This window comes from Lithobates pipiens, unplaced genomic scaffold, assembly GCF_037356315.1.
Source record: "Lithobates pipiens isolate NorthernLeopardFrog02 unplaced genomic scaffold, aLitPip1_a1.2 Scaffold_19, whole genome shotgun sequence".
Lineage (NCBI taxonomy): Eukaryota > Metazoa > Chordata > Amphibia > Anura > Ranidae > Lithobates > Lithobates pipiens.
In genome coordinates this window covers 479,991,407-480,012,570 of record NW_027507764.1, presented here as the reverse complement: position 1 = coordinate 480,012,570, position 21,164 = coordinate 479,991,407, and the positions used below count along the sequence as shown (strand labels likewise).

General features: G+C 42.7%; 1 protein-coding gene across 2 annotated transcripts in view; it reads right to left on the bottom strand.

The window, feature by feature from the left end:
* ZC2HC1A (zinc finger C2HC-type containing 1A) overlaps positions 1–21,164 on the bottom strand; it is a 162,135-nt gene that overhangs the window by 102,388 nt on the left and 38,583 nt on the right. For both annotated transcript variants that reach the window (XM_077492915.1, XM_077492916.1), the window contains exons 3-6: positions 16,683–16,799; positions 12,028–12,169; positions 8,164–8,312; positions 2,983–3,082 (exon numbers count right to left, since the gene is read on the bottom strand). In XM_077492915.1, the coding sequence (XP_077349041.1) occupies positions 2,983–3,082; positions 8,164–8,312; positions 12,028–12,169; positions 16,683–16,799 (508 nt within the window). The remainder of the gene's footprint in view (positions 1–2,982; positions 3,083–8,163; positions 8,313–12,027; positions 12,170–16,682; positions 16,800–21,164) is intronic.

Sequence of the window (21,164 nt, the reverse complement as noted above, 5' to 3'; positions counted from 1 at the left end):
TATAGCAAAATGACGGTGGCCAAGTGGTTGTAATATCCTGACCGGACGTCATATGACGTGATCAGGATATTAAGCCGCTGCGTGCCCCCGGGGGCGCGCATCGCGGCGATCGTTGTTGCGGGGTGTCAGTCTGACACTCTGCAACTACGATCTCAGTAAAGAGTCTCCGACGGAGACTCTTTACCACGTGATCAGCCGTGTCCAATCACGGCTGATCACAGTGTAAATAGGAAGAGCAGGTGATCGGCTTTTCTTCACTCGCGTCTGCCAGACGTGAATAGAGGAGAGCCGATCGGCTGCTCCTCTGACAGGGGGGGTCTGTGCTGATCGATTGTCAGCACAGCCCCCCCGAGGATGCCCACACTGGACCACCAGGGACACCACCAGACCACCAGGAGATGCCCAGCACCAGGTATGCCCCCTAGACCACCAGGGATGCCAGCCAGTGCCCATAATGAATGCCAATCAGTGCCCATAATGGATGCCAATCAGTGCCCACAATGGGCATCACTGATTGGCATGCATTATTGTTTGGCACTGATTGGCATTCATCCCTACAAAACATTAAATTGCAATGCCGCCTATCAGTGCCCATCCTAGCCACCTATCAGTGCCCATCCTAGCCGCCTATCAGTGCCCATCCGTGTCGCCTATCCATGCCCATCCATGCCACCTATCCATGCCCATCTGTGCCGCCAATCCATGCTGCCCATCCATGCCAATCCGTGCCACCTATCAGTGCCACCTATCAGTGTCTGTGTCCCATATCAGTGTCACCTATCAGTGCCGCCTATCAGTGCCACTTCATTGGTGCCACCTCATCGGTGCCCATCAGTGCCGCCTTATCAGTGCCCGTCACTGCAGCCCCGTCAGTGCCCATCAGTGAAGGAGAAAACTTACTTATTTACAAAGTTTTGTAACTGAAACAAAAAAACTTTTTTTTTTCAAGATTTTCGGTCTTTTTTTATTTGTTTAGCAGAAAATAAAAATCCCAGAGGTGATCAAATACCACCAAAAGAAAGCTCTATTTGTGGGAACAAAATGATAAAAATTTAGTTTGGGTACAGTGTAGCATGACCGCGCAATTGTCATTCAAAGTGCGACAGCGCTGAAAGCTCAAAATTGGTCTGGGCAGGAAGGTGTATAAATGCCCAGTATTGAGGTGGTTAAACACTAATCCTTAGATGTCTATATTTGCAGGATATTATGAATGTACAGCAGTGCTGTATTGGCAAGGCTTGGTTTGTCAATCACGTTGAGGACATTATGTTGTACAGTCCAGACTAAATCATTTAAAACACTGCTGTGACATTGAAAGGTAGGTGGAGGAGTATTCTCCCCCTGTCATGGCCCTCAGTCTTGCCTGGCTGTCATACTGGCTTCAACCTGTAGCAACTTAAGACCCGTACACACGGTCTGACTTTTTGACAACAAACATGCAAATTAGCTGTTTTAAGGCAAAATCCAACCGTGTGCACGCTCCATCGTATAAACTTTTTCAGTTTTCAATGGACAAATGTTGGCTGTGCGAACAGACAAACTTTTCGACAACATAAGTCCGATGGAGCAAAGTCTGATCGTGTGCACAGAAAACCATCAGATTTTACAAACACGCATGCTCAGAACCAATGCAAAAGATCAGACAACAATACAGAAGTTGACCAAAGGTGGCAGTAAAGAAAAGAAAAACCATGTGATTTGGTGAAAGTTGGCTGAAAAAGTCTGATCGTGTGTATGTTAACAAGTTCACGCCCCACGCCCTTTGTACAGAAATCCACGGGAAAGTTTGTTTAAAGTCCGATCATATGTATGAGGCTTTACACAGCAGGCAAAGCCAGACTTCTAGATATGCTTTACCGTTGCAGGTCAATGGCTCACAAACTGATGAAGTCATTGGATGAGCATGATAGAGATATAAATAAGTCATTAAAAGGTGGTCTCCCCTTTTTATTTTTATTTTTTTTATTTTTAGCATAGGTGTTCTGTGCACTTGTAATGAGGTCTGGTTTACTTCATAATGCAAAAAGAAATGTGCAAAGTGCAGTACCCACATCATACAATCGGATTTCAAGTTTAGTTAAATCAGTGTGCCAGCCACAAATACATTTTTTTTTTTTTTTTTTTTTTAACAGTCAGCAGATACAAACACTGTAGCTGCTGACTTTTTTTTAATAAGGGCACTTACCTGTCCAGGGAGCCCACAATGTCAGCCCCCGAGGCCGTTCCGTCCATCGGATCGGGTGCAGGCGCCATTATTCCAACTAAAGGAAAGCAGCAGGGGAGCTTTTAGGCTTCACCGCTGGTTTCCTACTGCACATGCGCGAGTTGCGCAAGTCTTCCTGCGTGGCCCCGTCATCCTCTGGGACACACATAGGTCCCAGAAAGCAGCGGGGGAGAAGAGGACGTGATGCACTGGGCCGCAGCAAGACTGGAACATAGTACACAAGGTACTTCATAAAAGGCAAGTAAGAAAAAAAAAATTATCCAAAATTGAGTGGTGCAGTGTTGTCTTTTCTTTAAGACAAAGTTGTAAAAGTGCTAAAAACACAGTTTTTTTTTTTTTACCTTTATGCATACAAAAGGTAAAAAACCTTGTGGCTTTACAACCACTTTAAGTTTTGCCAAAAAAATAAAAAAAAATGGAGGCGGATTGGTTTCTATGCAGAGCTTCACCAGATTATGCACTATCCAGTTTTGGCAAATCACAACCATACAATGCAATGGCCTAGGTACTTTAGCCTATAAGAGTGGAGGTCTACCCTCTGGTGGTTCTAGATCTAAAGTTCAGAGCATTGAATCAAATAAATTGTCCCAAATTATTCATAGCAACCTAATGACCACATGTCGACAGCAAGACCTAGCACTCCCAACGTCCTGAACTGAAATGTTCTGATTTACTGAATGAGAACCAATAAGGAACTGCGCTAATATTTCTCCATGTATCACTGTCATGCTGGTAATTTGTATGCATAGTATTCATACCTGAAGCAAGTTTGCCAATATTAGGAGGTTGTGGCAAACGAGAATTTGTTGAGGACACAGACGCAGGGGAATTCGTCTTCATAAGAGCAGGGGGCTTGACCTGAAAGAAATAGTTACACACAATTGGTAAGTACGTACCGACAGTACGCCTACAAAGAGAACAATGGGTAGATGAAGTCACTTAAAGCCCAGCACTCCTTTCTAACAAACCTGGTAGGGGAAAATCACCAATGGCACAAAAAAGTTTAGGACCTAGCTTAACTAAAGGCAAACCTGTTTTTTCGAGAAGGTCTAGAGAGGAATTTGCCTTTTTTAACGCCTTTTGGTTTCACAGACTGCTGACGTTCAGTCTGTATGTTAGATACAGATATAGGTGTGTATATGGTAATCCATCAGCTTCAAAAGTGTGATGCATTGATATTTATTTGCTGAAAAACATATTGCACTGAAACATTCCATAAAAGAAGAGCATTTGCACGCTATACTGTAGGAATATCAGACATTCCTGGCAGAAAAACATTGAAGGTGGGCTGTATAGCACTTGTGCGTATCTGAACATGCTTGTGTGTATTTGCATGTATGTACACATTTGTATAAACATTTTTCTAGCTTTATTTTAAACCAGGGGTTGTGGTGTATGCATCTATTTGCACGTAAAGATACTGACGGGGCAACAATGTTTTTTTTTTTTTAATTAGCATTTAGAAAAAACTACAAAAATCCACCTGTATGCTTAATGCTGCATTTTTAGGAAGCAGTGTGCAACATATATTTATGGTATCAACTTTAAAAGGATTAATTCACTTTTTAGAAAAAAATTAATAAATAATAATAATAATAATAATAAAAATTTGCAGGTAAAAAAAAATGCATTTTTTTTTTATTTCTTGTTTTGAGCCTGTAAAGCATTGCACCAACCATCTGTAGATCGCTGGTGCCATGCAGGTCTCCAGCAGATCTGCCACTGTATGACCCTTTTCACCCTGGGGCGCTTTGCAGGTGCTACAGCGCCAAAAATAGCATCTGCAAAGCGCCCTGAAAGAGCCGCTCCCGTGTCTCCAATGTGAAAGCCCCGAGGGCTGATGTAAACATTATGGAATAAGAGTGATTATTGGTTATGTAAGCAGCTTGTTATCAATATTTACATAGCTGAAAAATTCACTTGTGAAAAGTGTAGAATCTTCTTCAAAAAGTGTAATTAATTTTAAAAGAGTACAGTATGTGTCAGGATAGAGCTGAAGCTAACAGAACCTTTCTGAACATCTCAGACAAAAAATATTCTTACAGTGGCTAAGTGGTTAGCACTTTCACCTAGCAGCATTAGCGCCATTGTTTCTAATCCCAATCACGTTACCTGCCTGGAGTTTCCTCCAGGTACTCTGGTTTTCTCCCACACTCCAAAGACATGCTTGTAGCTTAACTGGCTATTGTCTAAATTGACCCTAGTATGTGCATGTAGTAATGAGGGTTAGGGACCTTAGATTGTAAGCTCCTTGAGGGCAGGGACTGATGTGAATGTCCAATGACAGGTCTTCTCTACCCCTCCCACAGACTGATGTAAGGCTCAGGGGCAGGAGGGTGGGCTCAGTGACAGGGGGGTAGGATTACCAGTCTTTAATTACATCCCCCCATGACAGGTCCTATTTACCCCTCCCACTGACTTGTTTAGAGGCAGGAGGGCGAGTGGGATTACCAGTTTATAATACCCTCCCAGCATGACAGGTCCTCTTTTCCCCTGCCAGTGACCGCTATATGGCTCAGGGACAGGAGGATGGGGCAGGTTTAGGAACATGGGGTGGGGTTACTATTAACATACCTGCCTCCTTCATGCTGTCACTGTCCTGGCAATGGCAGCCCCTGTCAGTTCCTCTCCCACATTTCTGGACTATCATGGCCTCCCTCTGCCCCCCCTGCTCCGCTTGCTTCGGGGCAGTGTACTGAGCACTATGGATTTCAGGCTCTGGATGAATGCAGAATATAGTGGGGAGTCAGTGCTGAAGCTCCTGAGGTGCGGCCATGACAGGCTGGACAGCGCACTCACACAAACCTGGCAGCAGGGCCTGGATAGGAGAGGTGGCATATAGAGGAACTGATGCCCTCCATTTCCTCCTGCAGTTGCTGAATGCCTCTCATATGCAGGTATATAGGGGAGCTGCACGGGCCCCCTGAAGCAAGGCACCAGGTCACAATTGGGACCTTTGCAACCCCTGTAGGTACGCCCCTGATTATTAAGACTCAATGTAACACATTGTGGCTAATCAAGTGCAGCAGAAAATCAGTGTACTCTGACAGAGCTGGGTCCCGTTTTCGGAATATAATGTCCTAATAGGGAGATTTCTCCATCCACCTTGTTTGTGTGCACTGTATGTGCATGTTCTACACATTGACGTGTCTACCCGAGAACAGCCATTCACTTAAAATAGTAGCTGTATGCAGCACCCCGGGCTCCTGAAAGTGCCACGGATCTCACACCACAGCATACATGAGGTCTAAAAGTAAAGTGGTTCTTCTGTCTATAGCAATGGAGACTTTATGTTTTTGCTCATGACTTTCCTATCACTGATCCAATTTGTGCCTACTTGCTAAAAACATTTAGGGTCAATGCACACTGGAGTTTAGAGTTTTGCCTGTAGAAGCATCTCAATGTTATTCTATGTGTCCGTGCACATTAGAATGTTTAGAGGCAGAAAAAAAAAACCTTCTGTCTTGCATTTTTTAAAGCAGTTTTCAGGCAGTTCTAAATGCCTGTACAAAAACGCCCTACGCAAGTTTTTTTCTGCAAAAATAACTGGTGTTTTTTTTAAGCCCAGTATGCGTGGACCCCGGGCCTGGGTTCACACTAGGGCTCCGCATCTAAATCTCAACCCATTAACGCAAACCGTTTGTTAAGTTAACAACACACAGCAATCGGTTTGCAAAACAATGCAATTTGTAGAATCGGATTGCATGGGTGTGAACATCAATGCGATCCGATTCTGGTACGAATGAGAAAAAAAAACTTACACCAGTTTGGTGCAAATGCAGTGCGATTTGAATCATACAAATCCATGGCTCCAATGGCACCCCAGAGAGACCACATGTAATTTGCAAAGGAATGTGCTGCGATTCCTGTACAAATTACATGCGATGCCCCGCACCACAGTAGTGTGAACCCGGGCTGAAGCCGATTTACTAAAGACATTGAGAATGTTCACACATTACATTGTATGAATATTCACTTCAACTATCCAACAATGTGCAGATGAAATAAGTCAACATGGATTTGTTTTTCACACAACTGGAAAACTGAACTGAAACCTCACACAAATTTATTATGTGAACATTGTTAATCTTTTAGTAATCAGCCTCATACTGTCAAGTTAACTGGCAATGGCCTAGCTGGCCAGTAGAAAGATGTATGGTTTACCATTTTGGATACTGTGCTGTATGTTTTATGGAGCTGTGTCCAATGTGAACTGGGAAGCAGTACAATCGATTGAAGCCCTTGCTGTCTTTACTGTGTAAATAATCATTATGTTGTAAACTTTCCCCTTTGGAAACCAGCAGCTGGTGATTCCTAATACCAGAGATCAATGACAGCTTTGGTCCTGCATTGACAAATGAGAACCAATGAGAGTGGTTCTTGATCAGGTGATCACTATGTCAGTCATGAAATAGTGATCACGCGCAGAAAATAATAGCTTTCAGTGTGCAAATGAACTTTCAGGCTGCAATGGGATCTACAAAGCAATATGTTTAACGCTTGTAATTGTCAGATACAGTTACAGTATTGAAAAGGTATTAAACATTTCATAAAGAAAAAAATAGAGTATGATTTTAAATAAAACAATGTACCAAAAAAAAGCTGTCCTTGAAGCAGAACTTTATTCATTAGGCTAACCTCAGGAGACTGTCCCAAATGATTAGAAAGCACTAAAAACAAGTATTTATTAACTATTTCAGCCATTCTGTGAGAGAACAGCGTGAGTAGCAGCTGAGAAAGCAGTGTGCTTGTAGCTAGTTGTTATTTTTTGGTTGGTTTGTTAATATGGATCCCATGATGAGGGTGTGTGAGGAAATGCTCCTGATGTTGCTTTTGCTGAGGCTCCAAAGTCATACACAACTGTGTGAGAGGACCAGAGTTCATCGCTACTGGGCACATCCATTGATGGCTCAATGCATGTCCACAGGATACTTTTCTAATATGTATGTTCAGCTGTGTAATTACCCAGAGAAATTTTTTAATTTTACATGCATGTCAACTGCCACCATTGAGGTTCTCTTGGAAAAGGTTAGACTAGTCAAGAAATGTAAACTGCCAGACATTAGGGTCTGAAGCTCAATGTGGGAGTCATCAGCTTAAATTCTCAATGGTTGACGGGTGAGTGAAATTTCTATTCAACTTCAGCATCAAGTAATGCAAGTTGTGTATTGTACAGCATAATTGGCTGATGAGGGGAATATCACATGGTATATCAAGCTGGCATACAGTGATAATTGAGTTTTTGGTGTGTTTTTAGCATTCTCCAGGCTCAAAAGTAATAGATAAAATGTTTTCCTTTAAAAACGTTACTAGACGAAAACACACCTAAATGTGGACAGCTGCATTTGAAATGCCTCTAAACTCAGCTTCCGAACGCATTTTTTTGGGTTCCAAAAATGCCTCTAAACGCAACTGCCTAGAAATGAATATAAACGAACCCGTGTATATGTATTGGTAAGATAACATAGAGGAGAGTTCAGGGGCAGCTGAAAGAAACGCCCAACTGCTCCTAAATGTCTGTTTACCAGCAGCAGTGTACATGAGGCCTAAAGATGCCAGCTAAATCGCCTCTAGTGGCTCTGATTTGAAGCACAGTGCCGATAATAGAAAGAAAATGAGCATGTGCAGAATAGAGAGAGTGCATTACTGGATTTTAAGCAGAATCGACCCTTATTTTTAATGTTTTACATAGCTATACCAGCCTGAAGTAATCTAGCAGGACACATTTCTGACTAAAGTTCCACTTTAAACATATATTAAAATGAATACAGTCATTGTCAAGTTAACACTACAAAATTTGGCTTGGGTATCTAGGTTTCAATATCCTCTGGTCATGAAGAAGTTACAATCTAAAGTGACCATAGAGATGCATGCGGCAAGAAGACAGGACAATGACACTGCAGCCTGTTTTTTCAAACTCAAACACAAAATTGAATTACCTGAGAGCGTGGAATCGCTTTTGCTTTCGTATCTCCACCTAATTTGCCTTTATTGGTTATGCGAGCAGCTTGTTCTTTGCAGAAGCCGATGTGCCTGTCAGCCGCGTTCTCATTAAACCTCCTCTGACAGTATGGGCACTGGACATAATCTAGATCAAATAACCAAAAAAAATAAAAAATGCAATGTCAGTTTCTATTAAAAGATTGTCTTAAAAAGAGAAGCTCCAGGCTCCTTCAGAAAAAATAAGTCAGCAGCTACAAATACTGTAGCTGCTGGCTTTTAATATTTGGTGTCGTCACCTCAGCCAATTGTTCAAATCGTCCGCCGCCATCTTGGTTAAGGGAAGCCCCGGCAGTGAAGCCTTGTGGCTTCACAGCCGGTTCCCTACTGCGCATGTGCAAAGCGAGCTGCACTTTGTGAACGGCCCAGTGGTAGGGGAAGGAGGGAGGCCAAACTTCCGGATGACTTTGCCGCAGCAAAGTCAGCCAGAAGTGGGAGTGGGTACCTGTCAAAACCAGGTACCCGCTCCCCCCAAGAAGGAGACAAATAGGTGGAGCTTTCCCATTTTGGGTGGAGCTCAGATTTAAGTAAAAACAAGAAACTCACACAGATTCTTCCAATAAAATACACATTATATAGAAGGTTAGTACCATTAAGGTGGAGAAGACCAATTTAAGGGAACAAGTTGCAAACATTTCTTTAAGCTACACAGAAGCATGCTTAATAAAATAGAGCAAATCATATTGACATGAGCAATTCCATAGGAACCAGATTTAAAGGACAACTTTTACTGCTGTATCACTACATGCAGTCCCCCAGTTACATATATCTGACTTACAAGCGACTCCTACTTACAAACGGAGGGAGACAACAGGAAGCGAGAGGAAATCTACCCCTAGGAAGGGTTTTGCAGTCGGAATAAACTCTGAAGGTTTTTCCGACGGAGTTCCGACAGAATTCCGCTCAAGCTGTCTTGCGTACACACGATCACACCAAAGTCTGAACGTCAAGAACATGGTGACGTATGACGAGTCTAGAAAATGGAAGTTCAACAGCCAGTAGCCAATAGCTTCCATCTCGTACTTGTTTCAGAGCATGCGTCATTTTTGGTGCGTCGGAAAAAAAAGCATACAGAGGAGCGGTTTTCCCCAATAGGATTTTTTTCCATCGGAAAAGCATAGAGAACATGTTCTAAGTCCGTCTGAATTTTCAACGGAAAAAGTCAGATGGGTCACACACGGTCGGAAAATACGATGAAAAGCTCCCGTCGGACTCTCTGTCGGAAATTCCACTTGTGTGTACGTGGCATTAGAGTTATCATGGGAAAAAGGTGTCTGCACTTAGGCCCCTTCCACACTGGGGCGCTCAGCGCGCTGACGGTAAAGCGCCGCTATATTTAGCGGCGCTTTACCGTCGTTTTAGCGGTGCTGATCGGCCGCTAGCGGGGGTTAAAATTGCCTGCAAAAGGGTAAAAACCGCAGGCAAAGCGCCGCAAATTGCCGCTTTGCAGGCGGGTTTGGAACGCTGCCCCATTTTTTTCAATGGGAAGGGGCGCTTTAGGAACGGTAAATACACCGCTCCTACAGAGCTCCAAAGATGTGGCTTGCAGGACTTTTTTTGACCGTCCTGCAAGCACACCGCTCCAGTGTGAAAGCCCTCGGGGCTTTCACATTGGAGTGCACGGAGCGGGTCTTTCAGGGTTCTTTGCAGGCGCTATTTTTAGCACCTTAGCGCCTGCAAAGTGCCTCAGTGTGAAAGGGGCCTAAAGCTTTATCACCAATCCTTGTATCCACAACAACCCAACATTTTTACCCTTCCCTATGATATCCCAAAAAATTTAAAAATGTTTTTTTTTGGCCGGAGTTACACCTAAAAATTGACCTGTTCCAACTTACATACAAATTCAACTTAACCACTTCAGTACTGGCCACTTTCACCCCTTTCCTGCCCTGGCCAATTGCGCCATCATTTAACGCTATACCCAAACTAAATTCTTACAATTTTATTGAGACAGATAAAGATTTTGGTGGTATTTAATCAAAACTGGGGTTTTTTATTTTTTGCTTTTTTATTTTTTTTAAGTTTTCCTTTGTTTCTGTAAAACAATTTTGTAAATAAGGACGTTTTCTCCTTCACTGATGGGTACTGATGAGGTGGCACTGATAGGTACTGATGAGGACACACTAATATGCAGCAGTGATGGGCACCAATATGCAGCAGTGATGGGCACCAATATGCAGCAGTGATGGGCACCAATAGGCAGCACTGATGGGCACCAATAGGCAGCACTGATGGGCACCAATAGGCAGCACTGATGGGCATCACTGGTGGGAATTGATGATGGGGCTACACTGATAATCACTGCACTGATTATCAGTGCAGACCCCCCCCCCCCCCCCGGTCAGGAGAGACGCTTATCGGCTCTCCTCTACTCATGACTTGGCAGCATGACTAGAGGTCAACCGATACGGGTTTTTCTCTGGCCAATGACGATATTTAGAAATCGCTGCGGCAAATGGCCGATATATGATGCCAATTTTTTGGGGCCGATATGTTAGGCCGATTTATTTTTAATTTTTTTCCCTTCATCTCATAAAATCTAATCTAGCTTTTGGGCTAAAAATAGTGCCTGTAAAGTACCTGCAAAACAGCTCCCCTGCAGTCTGTGTGAAAGTCTGAGTGGTTTAACACTGAGGCGATGCGCTGGCAGGATGTTAAAAAAAAAAGTCCTGCAAGCAGCATCTTTGGAGCGGTGTACACCGCTCCTCCACCACTCCTGCCCATTGAAATTAATGGGCACCGCTGCCGAAGTGCCTGCAATGCGATTTGGCAGCGGCGCTTCATGGGCACATTTAACCCCTTCCTCGGCCAGTGGCTGGGTTATAAGTGCCCTGCTAGCAGCCGAATAGCGCCGCTAAAACTAGCAGCATTTTACTGTCAACACTGTCAAAAGCAGCCTTCAGTGATACAGAAAATTTCTTACATTTAAACATTTATTAAACAAAACCAACCTCCAATCAGTTCACTTGTATGTATCATTTAGATAAAAAAAAATATATATATATATATATATATATATATATTAAATACACAAAAACAGGTAATAACTAAATGGGCTAACTTTACTGCTTTAATCATTGTATTTTTTCCAAGAAAATTGCATTTGAAAGACTGCTGCGTAAATACTGTGTGACATAAAATATTACGACAACCGCTATTTTATTCCCTAGGGTCTCTGCTAAAAAATGCAGAAAATACAGGATTTTTACTTGTAAGCAACAAGTGTCAGAATTAGTCTCTAAATTGTTAAACTGAGAACTCTACACAGGGAGTTCAGTCCATTGAAGAAAAAACATTGCATCTCTTTGATCTTTTCTTGGCAGACTGCCCAGTGAGGAGGAAAGTCCTCCACAGATTAAGTTCAGGCAACTTGCATTGACTTCTATTACAGAAGTCATTTGCAAGTGGCGCTGAAGATATAATCGGCCTTTTTTATTAGCACAATCGGCTTATGCCGATTAGTTAAAAACCGCCAAATATCGTCCGATATATCGGTCGACCTCTAAGCATGACTAGAGGAATACTGATAACCAGCACTTCCTAGTAACGCTGTGATCAGCTGATTGGACATAGCTGATCACATGGTAAAGAGCCTACGTCATAGGCCTACTGATCGCCGTGGTGCACGCCCCTGGGGGCACATATTACATCATATGACATCCAGTCAGAACGGGAGCGTCATCCCCCGCCCGTCATTGTGCTGGGCAGGAAGGTGTTAAGAACAAACCCACAGACTCCATCTTGTTTGTAACCTGAGGACTGCCTGTAAACTGTTCTAAGAAGAAAGTCTGCGGGTTTCTTACCTGGATCATATGAAGGTGGGGGTGGAGGTGGAAGTTCTCCACCTTCCTTTATGATTTTGTCGAGTCCTTTAGCAGCTCGAATAGTAGCAATGAAGTCTTCATGCTTCCTCCTCCAGTTGGATGCCTTCTTTGGAGGTTCTGGCTGAAATACAATTTGACAGCGCTGCTATATCCAACATGATACACAGTCTAAATGGTGCAGCTGAATGGCAACATAACAATTCCATCGAAATCCAAAGCCAACATGTTAATAAAAGTATGTTGTTATTTACTTATTTTTTTTGTAGTCAATTTGTGTATTCAATTAATTGTTTTGAGTGTTTTTGATAAGCTCTGAATTTTGAATGAAATATTTGGAGTAGGTTGGTATCTGTTGACCTGTGCTAGGAGTGGTCTTTAATTCGTATTTACTTTTTATCTAGTGTGGATTTACATAAGGTTATAATAAAAGTATTTTACCATTAAATTTGTAAAACTGAAAATTCTAACAGTAGTGGTTGGTATTCAGACAAACCCTTGTTAAAAATATGTGGCAATCCAACATTAGATGCAACTAAACAATGAATGCAATAAAACCTGAGCACTTCATTAACTACAATCTGGTAAAACACATCCAAGCAACATAACTCCCTGATCAGCCATAACATTATGACTACCACCATAACATTATCAGTAGGTCCCCTTTTGCCACCAAAACAGCCCTGACCCATCAAGACATCCACTATGAAGACTCATCGAGACCCAGTGGGACTCCACTAGAAAAGCATCACACTGCCTCTGCCAGCTTGCCTTCTTCCTATGGTACACCCTGGGTGCCATCTCTTCCTCAGGTAAGCGACACACACGCCCCCAGCTATGTACATTTAAAGAAAATGTGATTCAGACCAGGCCACTTTCTTTTTTTTTGTTGCTTCATGATCCAGTTCTGATGATCACATGCCCATTGTAGGTGCTTCTGGTTGTGGACATGGGTCAGCATGGGCAGCCTGACCGGTCTGCGGCTATGCAGCCCCATACACAACAAACAGCCATGCACATTGTGTTCTGACACCTTTCTATCTGAACCAGCATTAACTTTTTTAGCAATTTGAGCTGCAGTACCTCTTCTATTGGAATAGACCAGTGTTTCTCAACTCCGGTCCTCAAGGCACCCCAACAGGTCAAGTTTTCAGGATTTCCTTCAGATGAAACTGCTCTGGTAATTACTAAGTCAAGTGAAACTGATCACCTGTGCAAAATGATGGAAAGCCTGGAAACATGACCTGTTGGGGCGCCTTGAGGACCGGAGTTGAGAAATACTGGAATAGACTATATAGGCCAATCTTCCCTCCCTGCGTGCATCAATGAGCCTTGGCTGCCTGACCTTGTGGCCAAGAGCTGCAGGTTTGGAGTTGCTCAGAACCAGTCATCTAGCCATTACAATTTGGCTCTTGTCAAAGTCCCTTAAATCCTTACACTTGCCCATTTTATCTGCTTTCAGCACATAAACTTCAGGGAAAACATGTTTACTGGCTGCCTAATATATTCCTCCCACTTTCAGATGCCATTGTAACAAGACAATCAATATTATTCACTATACCTGTCAGTGGTCATGATATTATGGCCGATTGGTGTAATATATATTTTTATATATTATATATATATATATATATATATATATATATATATATATATATATATATATATATATATATATATATATATATATATATATATATATATATATATATACACACACACACACACACACAATTAAAAAAAATCAGCACAAGGGTTATTACATAGTTACATAGTAGGTGAGGTCAAATCAAGTCCAACCTATGTGTGTGATTATATATCAGTATTACATTGTATATCCCTGTATGTTGTGGTCGTTAGGGTGCTTATCTAATAGTTTCTTGAAACTATTGATGCTCCTCGCTGAGACCACCGCCTGAATTCCACATCCTTGCCGCTCTTACAGTAAAGAACCCTCTATGTCGTTTAAGGTTAAACCTCTTTTCTTCTAATTTTAATGAGTGGTCACATGTTTTATTAAACTCACTTCTGTGAAAAAGTTGTATCCCTATTGTTGAGTCACCAGTATGGTATTTGTATATTACCTCAAATACCACAAATGTAGGAGGAGATGGACCTTTCAATAATCTCCTTCATAAATCCTTTAAAGAAGGGATTGTTCCGGGATCCCTCAAACAAGGCATCGTCAAACCTCTGCTAAAGAAACCTAACCTCGACCCTCAGGACCCAAACAACAGTAGGCCGATAACAAGCCTCAAAACCCTTTTTCCAAGATCATGGAGAAAACGGTAGTACAACAGATACAACACCACCTGGATACACACAAACTCCTGGACCCGCTGCAATCAGGCTTCCGCCCGGGCCATGGAGCAGAAACAGCACTCCTCAAGATATGGGACGACGCCCTCAAAGCAGCAGATGACAGAGAATCATGTCGCCTGGTACTGTTGGACCTCAGTGCAGCGTTTGATACAGTAGACCACAATACTCTACTCATCCTCCTCACAGAAGTAGCAGGAGTCACAGGCTCGGATCTTCAATGGTTCACGTCCTTCCTAGGAAATCGGTCACAGACAGTGAAACTAGGAGAATTCACCTCTGAAACCCGGGCAGTCGCTTGCGGAGTCCCTCAAGGATTGCCCTTGTCGCCAGTCCTCTTCAACATATACATCCGCCCACTCCTCAAAATCATCAGATCATCAGACCTCTGCTTCCACTTGTACGCTGACGACACACAACTTTACTTCCGTATCACCGGACAAAGAGACCATCATTAACAACTAGAAAATTGCTACACTTTGATAGAAGACTGGATGACCACTAACTCCCTCAAACTCAACGAATCAAAAACAGAGCTTCTTATCCTACACGCAACCCATAATTCCCAAACCAAGACCCCCTGGACACCACCCACCATCTTTGGGCAGACCATCTCCCCAAAGACCAAGGCCAAGAGTCTCGGGGTAATTTTTGACTCACAAATGTCAATGGATGCTCAAATAAGAGCAGTAGTCAGTGGCTCTCACCATCTGCTCAGCCTGCTATGCAGACTCATCCCTTTCATCCTAAAGAATGACAAAGCAGTGGTAGTTGGAACAGCCATTAATTCACGACTTGACTACGCAAACTCCCTTTACATAGGATTACCCCAATAAAAACGTGCATGCTTACAACTTATCCAAAACATGGCAGCATGGCTGATAACAGGAAAAAAACTCTAGGAATCAATCTCCCCTTCCCTGAGGAGCCTACATTGGCTAACCATAAAGAATTGGATCACATTCAAGACCCTCTGCCTCACCCACAAATGCATGCATGGAGACGCTCCTCAATACCTACTTTAGAAAATAAAACACTACACACCCAACCACAGTCTTCAATCATCTAACAAAAACCTCCTCCTCGTTCCCAAATCCCGGTACAAATCAAAGGGGGAACGGAGATTCGCTGTCCAAGGACCACGGCTATGGAACGCTCTACCAACCAACATCCGCTTGGAAGAAAACCACCAGGTCTTCAGGAAAAAACTCAAGACCTTCCTCTTCTAGAAGCTGGACAACAAAGCTCATTACAGCGCCTTGAGGCGATTCAGTTAGCGTTGTGCACTATACAAATTATTTCATTAATTCATTCATTCAATCTATCCATCCTCCATTCATAAAAGCTGTGAATGAATGGAGGAGATGGGAGGAATAGGCAGTCATAGTCGGGCACTCTTAAAGAGTACTTTTTAGAGCTCCCTCAAAAGATTGCTGCTGTGGGAGCGGAGGCATCAGAGAAGGACAATTTCTGCTAAACCAGGACACAGAAGCACAAGGAACACACATCTAATATCCCTTGTGCTGATATTTTTAAATGTAAGCTTAGGGTTTAACCCTTCCTAGTTCACCTCTGAGTTAAGAAACACCGCTCCTTATGCTATGGAGTTGAGGAAGTGTTATGTAGCCCTAAGCCCACGTACACACGGTCGGAGATTTTGCCAACCAAATCCGTCGGATTTTGCCCGTCGGATTTAGTCTGACGGATTGTGTCCGAAACTGTTGCATACACACGGTTGGGCCAAGTTGGCAAAAAATCTGATCTTTCAGAACGTGATGACGTAATTTCTTTACGATGGGACTACATTCAGGCTAGTAGCCAATAGCTTTGATGTAGGAATTTGATCTGAGCATGCAAGGCACTTGGTCCAAACAAAATGCTCTACACATGATCGGATTAGGTCCGTCCGGCCCAGTTGGTCGGGAAATATTTCCAACATGTTGGAAAATTGGGTCGGACGGAGATTCGGACGGAATCAGTCCGATGCATACCACACACAGTCGGATTATCTGACGACACGGTCCGATAAGACTCATTCCGACAGATTCTCCGACCGTGTGTACAAGGGCTCACACTTCCTGTCCTAGGGTGACAGCACTTCCAAAACATATAGTATAGTAAGTGAGTGTTATCATCCTAAATCAGAAAGTGTATTACGGACAGAATCACCAGGTGAAAATAAAGGAAAGAAAACGAAGAAAAAAAAAAAAAATGAAAGCGAAACGCAGACACCACATCTAAAAAAGGTAAGTAAGCTGCAATATGTTACTTTTTGGTTGTGGGTTTGGATACATTAATTCCAATGTGAAGTCACTTACCCTTGGTTTTATTGGTTTGACAACTGAAATTTCTGTTCCCTCGGCTCGCTGTCTGCTGGAGTCAAATGTTTTTCTTTTTTTAATGGCTGCTTTTTGGCAAATTGGAACATGTTTTTTCTGCCAAAAAAAAAAAAAAGTTTTTAAAACGCACATGATTTATATACACACACACACACAAGCAGGAAAGTAGTCAGGTAGACAATTTTTTATGCAAGAGGCTGAACACTAAACCACGGCATAAGACCTACCCGCTGTCAGTTTGTGAGCTGCTGCACATTCAGATAAAATGAAAGTGTCTGTAAACTGTTATTGTTATATAAAAAAAATTAAATAAAATAATCAAATAACACGCTTATACTTACCTGCTCTGTGCAATTGTTTTGCACAGAAAAGCCCCAATCCTCTTCTTTAGGGGTACCCCGTCGGCACTCTAGGCCCCTCTTCATCGATAGCATTATTCTGCCCGCCCCCCGCTTGATTGACAGCAGTGGGAGTCAATGGCTTCTGCTGTTATCAATCTGTCCAATGAGGAGAGAGACATTGGCTGGACCCACTACGCTTGTGCACATCACTGGATCTGATCGGGCTCAGCCAAGAAAAAGGCGGGTCTGGGGGGAGCTGCAGCACAGAACGTTTTTCACCTTAACGCATAGAATGCATTAAGATTTAATTTAAAGTATAACTAACTAAAAGGCAAAACTTTTAGTTATTTTTTTAATTCTTATTTTTTATTTTTTTTGTTTTGGATAGAGGAGAGAGGGGTTAGACCACTTGACATTCTTTATTGCTGCATGTGTCCCTGTTAGGGAGATTCACTCTCTCTATATTTGTCCTATTTACCACTATTACAAAAAAGTGAAAGAAAATCCCAATTTTTGGGTTGACATCAGAACATAGAGGGGACATTTTCCAAAGGGGACACTAGTTCTGATGATCCTGGTGTCACAAAGGGATTCCCTTACTTTGGAAGGGTTTCCCCTCACTTTCTGTTTTGGCTACACAATAGGAAGTGAAGGAAAATCTCCCCTATGGGACACAGAGGGCAAAGAAAACCGACAGCGGTTATAAAGCCCTCCCTTACGCTACCCAAAATGCAGAAAAAAGTATTTCAGAAAAAAATAAAAATAAATGTTGTTGCATGTTAACGAGGCTTCTGAGAGCTGGAGGTACCCATCATGATGCAGGAAATGTCCAACCACTTTATGTCATTAATAATACAGGACTGTCAGAAAAAGAAACATGCACTCACACAATGACCAACTAGAATGGGGTCACTGGTTTTCACATACCATTGAATAAATGTCTTGGACTCAAATCTGTGCAACTACATTGAAGTATAGGTTAGTATGGTTGTCAACTGTGGCCACTCCGAGTAGAAAAAGCCCTGGCATTAATGGGAGTAAACAATGCCATGTCATTGGTTTTACTGGGAAGAATAGTGCCCCCCCCCCCCTGTTGGTATCAGGGAAGGAATAGTGCCCCATTGTTGGTGTCAGTGGGAGGAGAAATGCCCCAATGTTCATGCCAGTGGGAGGAATAGTGCCCAAAGGGGTGAATAAGGGCAAGCTAATAAGGGCCTCCAGCCCGAGCCGCAGTTTTGAGACCATTGCTCTAAAGCAACCTTTCTCAACCTATGTACCTTAGAGCAGTGGTTCCCAACCATTGAGCCATGGCCTCCCCTCCCCCAGGATTCAAGCAGCAACAGAGCCCTTAACATCCCACAATACCTCCCAGCTCCCATAGTGACCCACCGTGCACTCATGCTCCCAAGAGCCCAAAGCTTTCACAGTACCCCCCCCAATCCCCCACAATGCTCCCCAGCCCCCTTCAGAAACCTCATCCCCTACAGGGCAACCAAGTCTACTGCAGAGTCCCCTAACCCACTCCACAACTCTTATCCCCTGAAAGTGACACCAATCCCCACCCAGAGCCTTCCAGCATTATTCTTTACTGTTGGAGCATGGAAGGTTTTTTAAGAATTTACTGAGCCCTTGTCTTAAAAAAAAAAAGGTTGAGAACCACTGCTCTAGCAGAACTAATTTTTAGGCTCCAGGAAGTCCTATTGATACATGAGCATGATCAGTAATTTGTAGAGATTTTTAAATAAAAGAAAGAAAAGGAGGGGGGGGGGGGGGTCATCTTACAACATTCGCCTGCTATACAAGACAAAAATCTTAATATAAAAGAGAATAGTAATATTAGGTAGCTATCAAGGAAACACATCATGAAAACTGTAGTGTCCTCTTACACTGGTGGTCAGAAAAGAACTGTTCCCCTACACGAACGGTCAGTGAAGAAGTAATCCTTAAATTTGCAGTCAGTGAAGAAGTAAATGCCTACATAGTAGGTCAAGTCCAACCTATGTGTGTGATTATATGTCAGTATTACCTTATACTGTATATCCCTGTATGTTATGGTCGTTCAGGTGCTTATTTAATGCCTTGTACACATGGTCGGAAATACCGACGGAAAAGGTCCGATCGGATTATATTGTTGGAAAATCCGATCGTGTGTGGGCTCTATCAGACTTTTCAGAATTTCGATCGGACAAAGTGCCACTAATGCGCAGACCAAATTATGAGACCAAAGCTATTGGCTACTAGCCTTTATGTAGTCCCGTCGTAACGAGCGCCATCACGTTCCGAACTATCTGATTTTCCGACAGCTTTGTCCGTCCGTGTGTATGCAACACTAGTTTAGGACAAAATCCGTCTGAAAAAATCCGACGGATTTTGTTGTCGGAATGTCCGACCGTGTGTAAAAGACATAATAGTTTTTTGAAACTATCGATGTCCTCTGCTGAGACCACCACCTGTGGAAGATTCCACATCCTTGCCACTCTAACAGTAAAGACCCCTCTACGTAGTTTATGGTTAAACCTCTTTTCTTCTAATTTTAATAAGTGGCCGCATGTCTTGGTAAACTACCTTCCATGAAAAAGTTTTATTCCTATTGTGGGGTCAACAGTACGGTATTTGTAAATTGAAATCAGATCCCCTCTCAAGCATCTCTTCTCCAGAGAGAATAAGTTCAGTGCTCGCAACCTTTCCTCATAACTAATATCCTCCAGACCCTTTATTAGCTTTGTTGCCCTTCTTTGTACTTGCTCCATTTCCAGTACATCCTTCCTGAGGACTGGTGCCCAAAACTGGACAGCATACTCTAGGTGCGGCCGGACCAGAGTCTTGTAGAGCGGGAGAATTCTCTCTTTAATCCTGGAGTTAATCCTTTTTTTAATGCATCCCGATATTCTCTTTGCTTTGTTAGCAGCAGCTTGGCATTGCATGCCATTACTGATCATCTACTAGGACCCCCAGGTCCTTTTTCATCCTAGATTCCCCCAGAGGTTCTCCCCATAGTGAGTAGATTGCATTCATATTTTTGCCACCCAAATGCATTATTTTACATTTTTCTACACTAAACCTCATTTTCCATGTAGTTGCCCGCCCCATTAATTTGTTCAGCTCTTCTTGCAAGGTTTTCACATCCTGCAGAGAAGTTAGTGCCCTGCTTAGCTTAGTATCATTAGTAAATACAGAGATGGAACCGTTTACCCCATCCTCCAAGTCGTTTATGAACAAATTAAATAGGATTGGTCCCAGCACAGAACCCTGTGAGACCCCACTACCCACCCCTGACCATTCTGAGTATTCCCCTATTTACCACTACCCTCTGAACGCCACCTTGTAGTCAGGTTTCAATCCATGTACGGTCTGATACGGTATGGTCCATGCCAATGGACCTTATTTTGTACAGTAAACATTTATGGGGAACTGTGTCAAATGCTTTTGCAAAATCCAGATACACCACATCTACTGGCCTTCCTTTATTTAGTTGGCAACTCAAATCCTCATAGAAGGTTAATATATTGGTCTGGCAAGAACAATTCTTCATGAATCCATGCTGATTACTGCTAATGATACCTTTTCATTACTAAAATCTTGTATATAGTCCCTTATCATCCCCTCCAAGAGCTTGCATACTATTGATGTTAGGCTATCTGGTCTGTAATTCACAGGGTTTTGGGTCCTTTTTAAATATTGGTGCTACATTGGTTTTTCTACAATCCGCTGGTACCATTCCAGTCAGTAGACTGTCAGTAAAAATTTGAAACAATGGTCTGGCAATTACTTGACTGAGTTTCCCAGTACCCTCGGGTGCAAGCCATCTGGTCCCGGTGATTTATTAATGTTAAGTTTCCCAAGTCTAATTCTAATGCTGTCCTCTGTTAGCCATGAGGGTGCTTCCTGTGATGTGTCATGAGGATAAACACTGCAGTTTTGGTTACTAAAGCCCCCCGATTCCCTCGTTAAGACTGAGGACAAGAATAAATTCAATACCTTGGCCATCTCCCCATCCTTTGTAACCAGATGTCCTTCCTCATTCTTTATGAGGCCAATATGGGCTGTCCTCCCTTATTTACTCTTTACATACTTAAAGAATTTCTTGTGATTTTTTTTTTTTTGCGCTATGTGTCTTTTG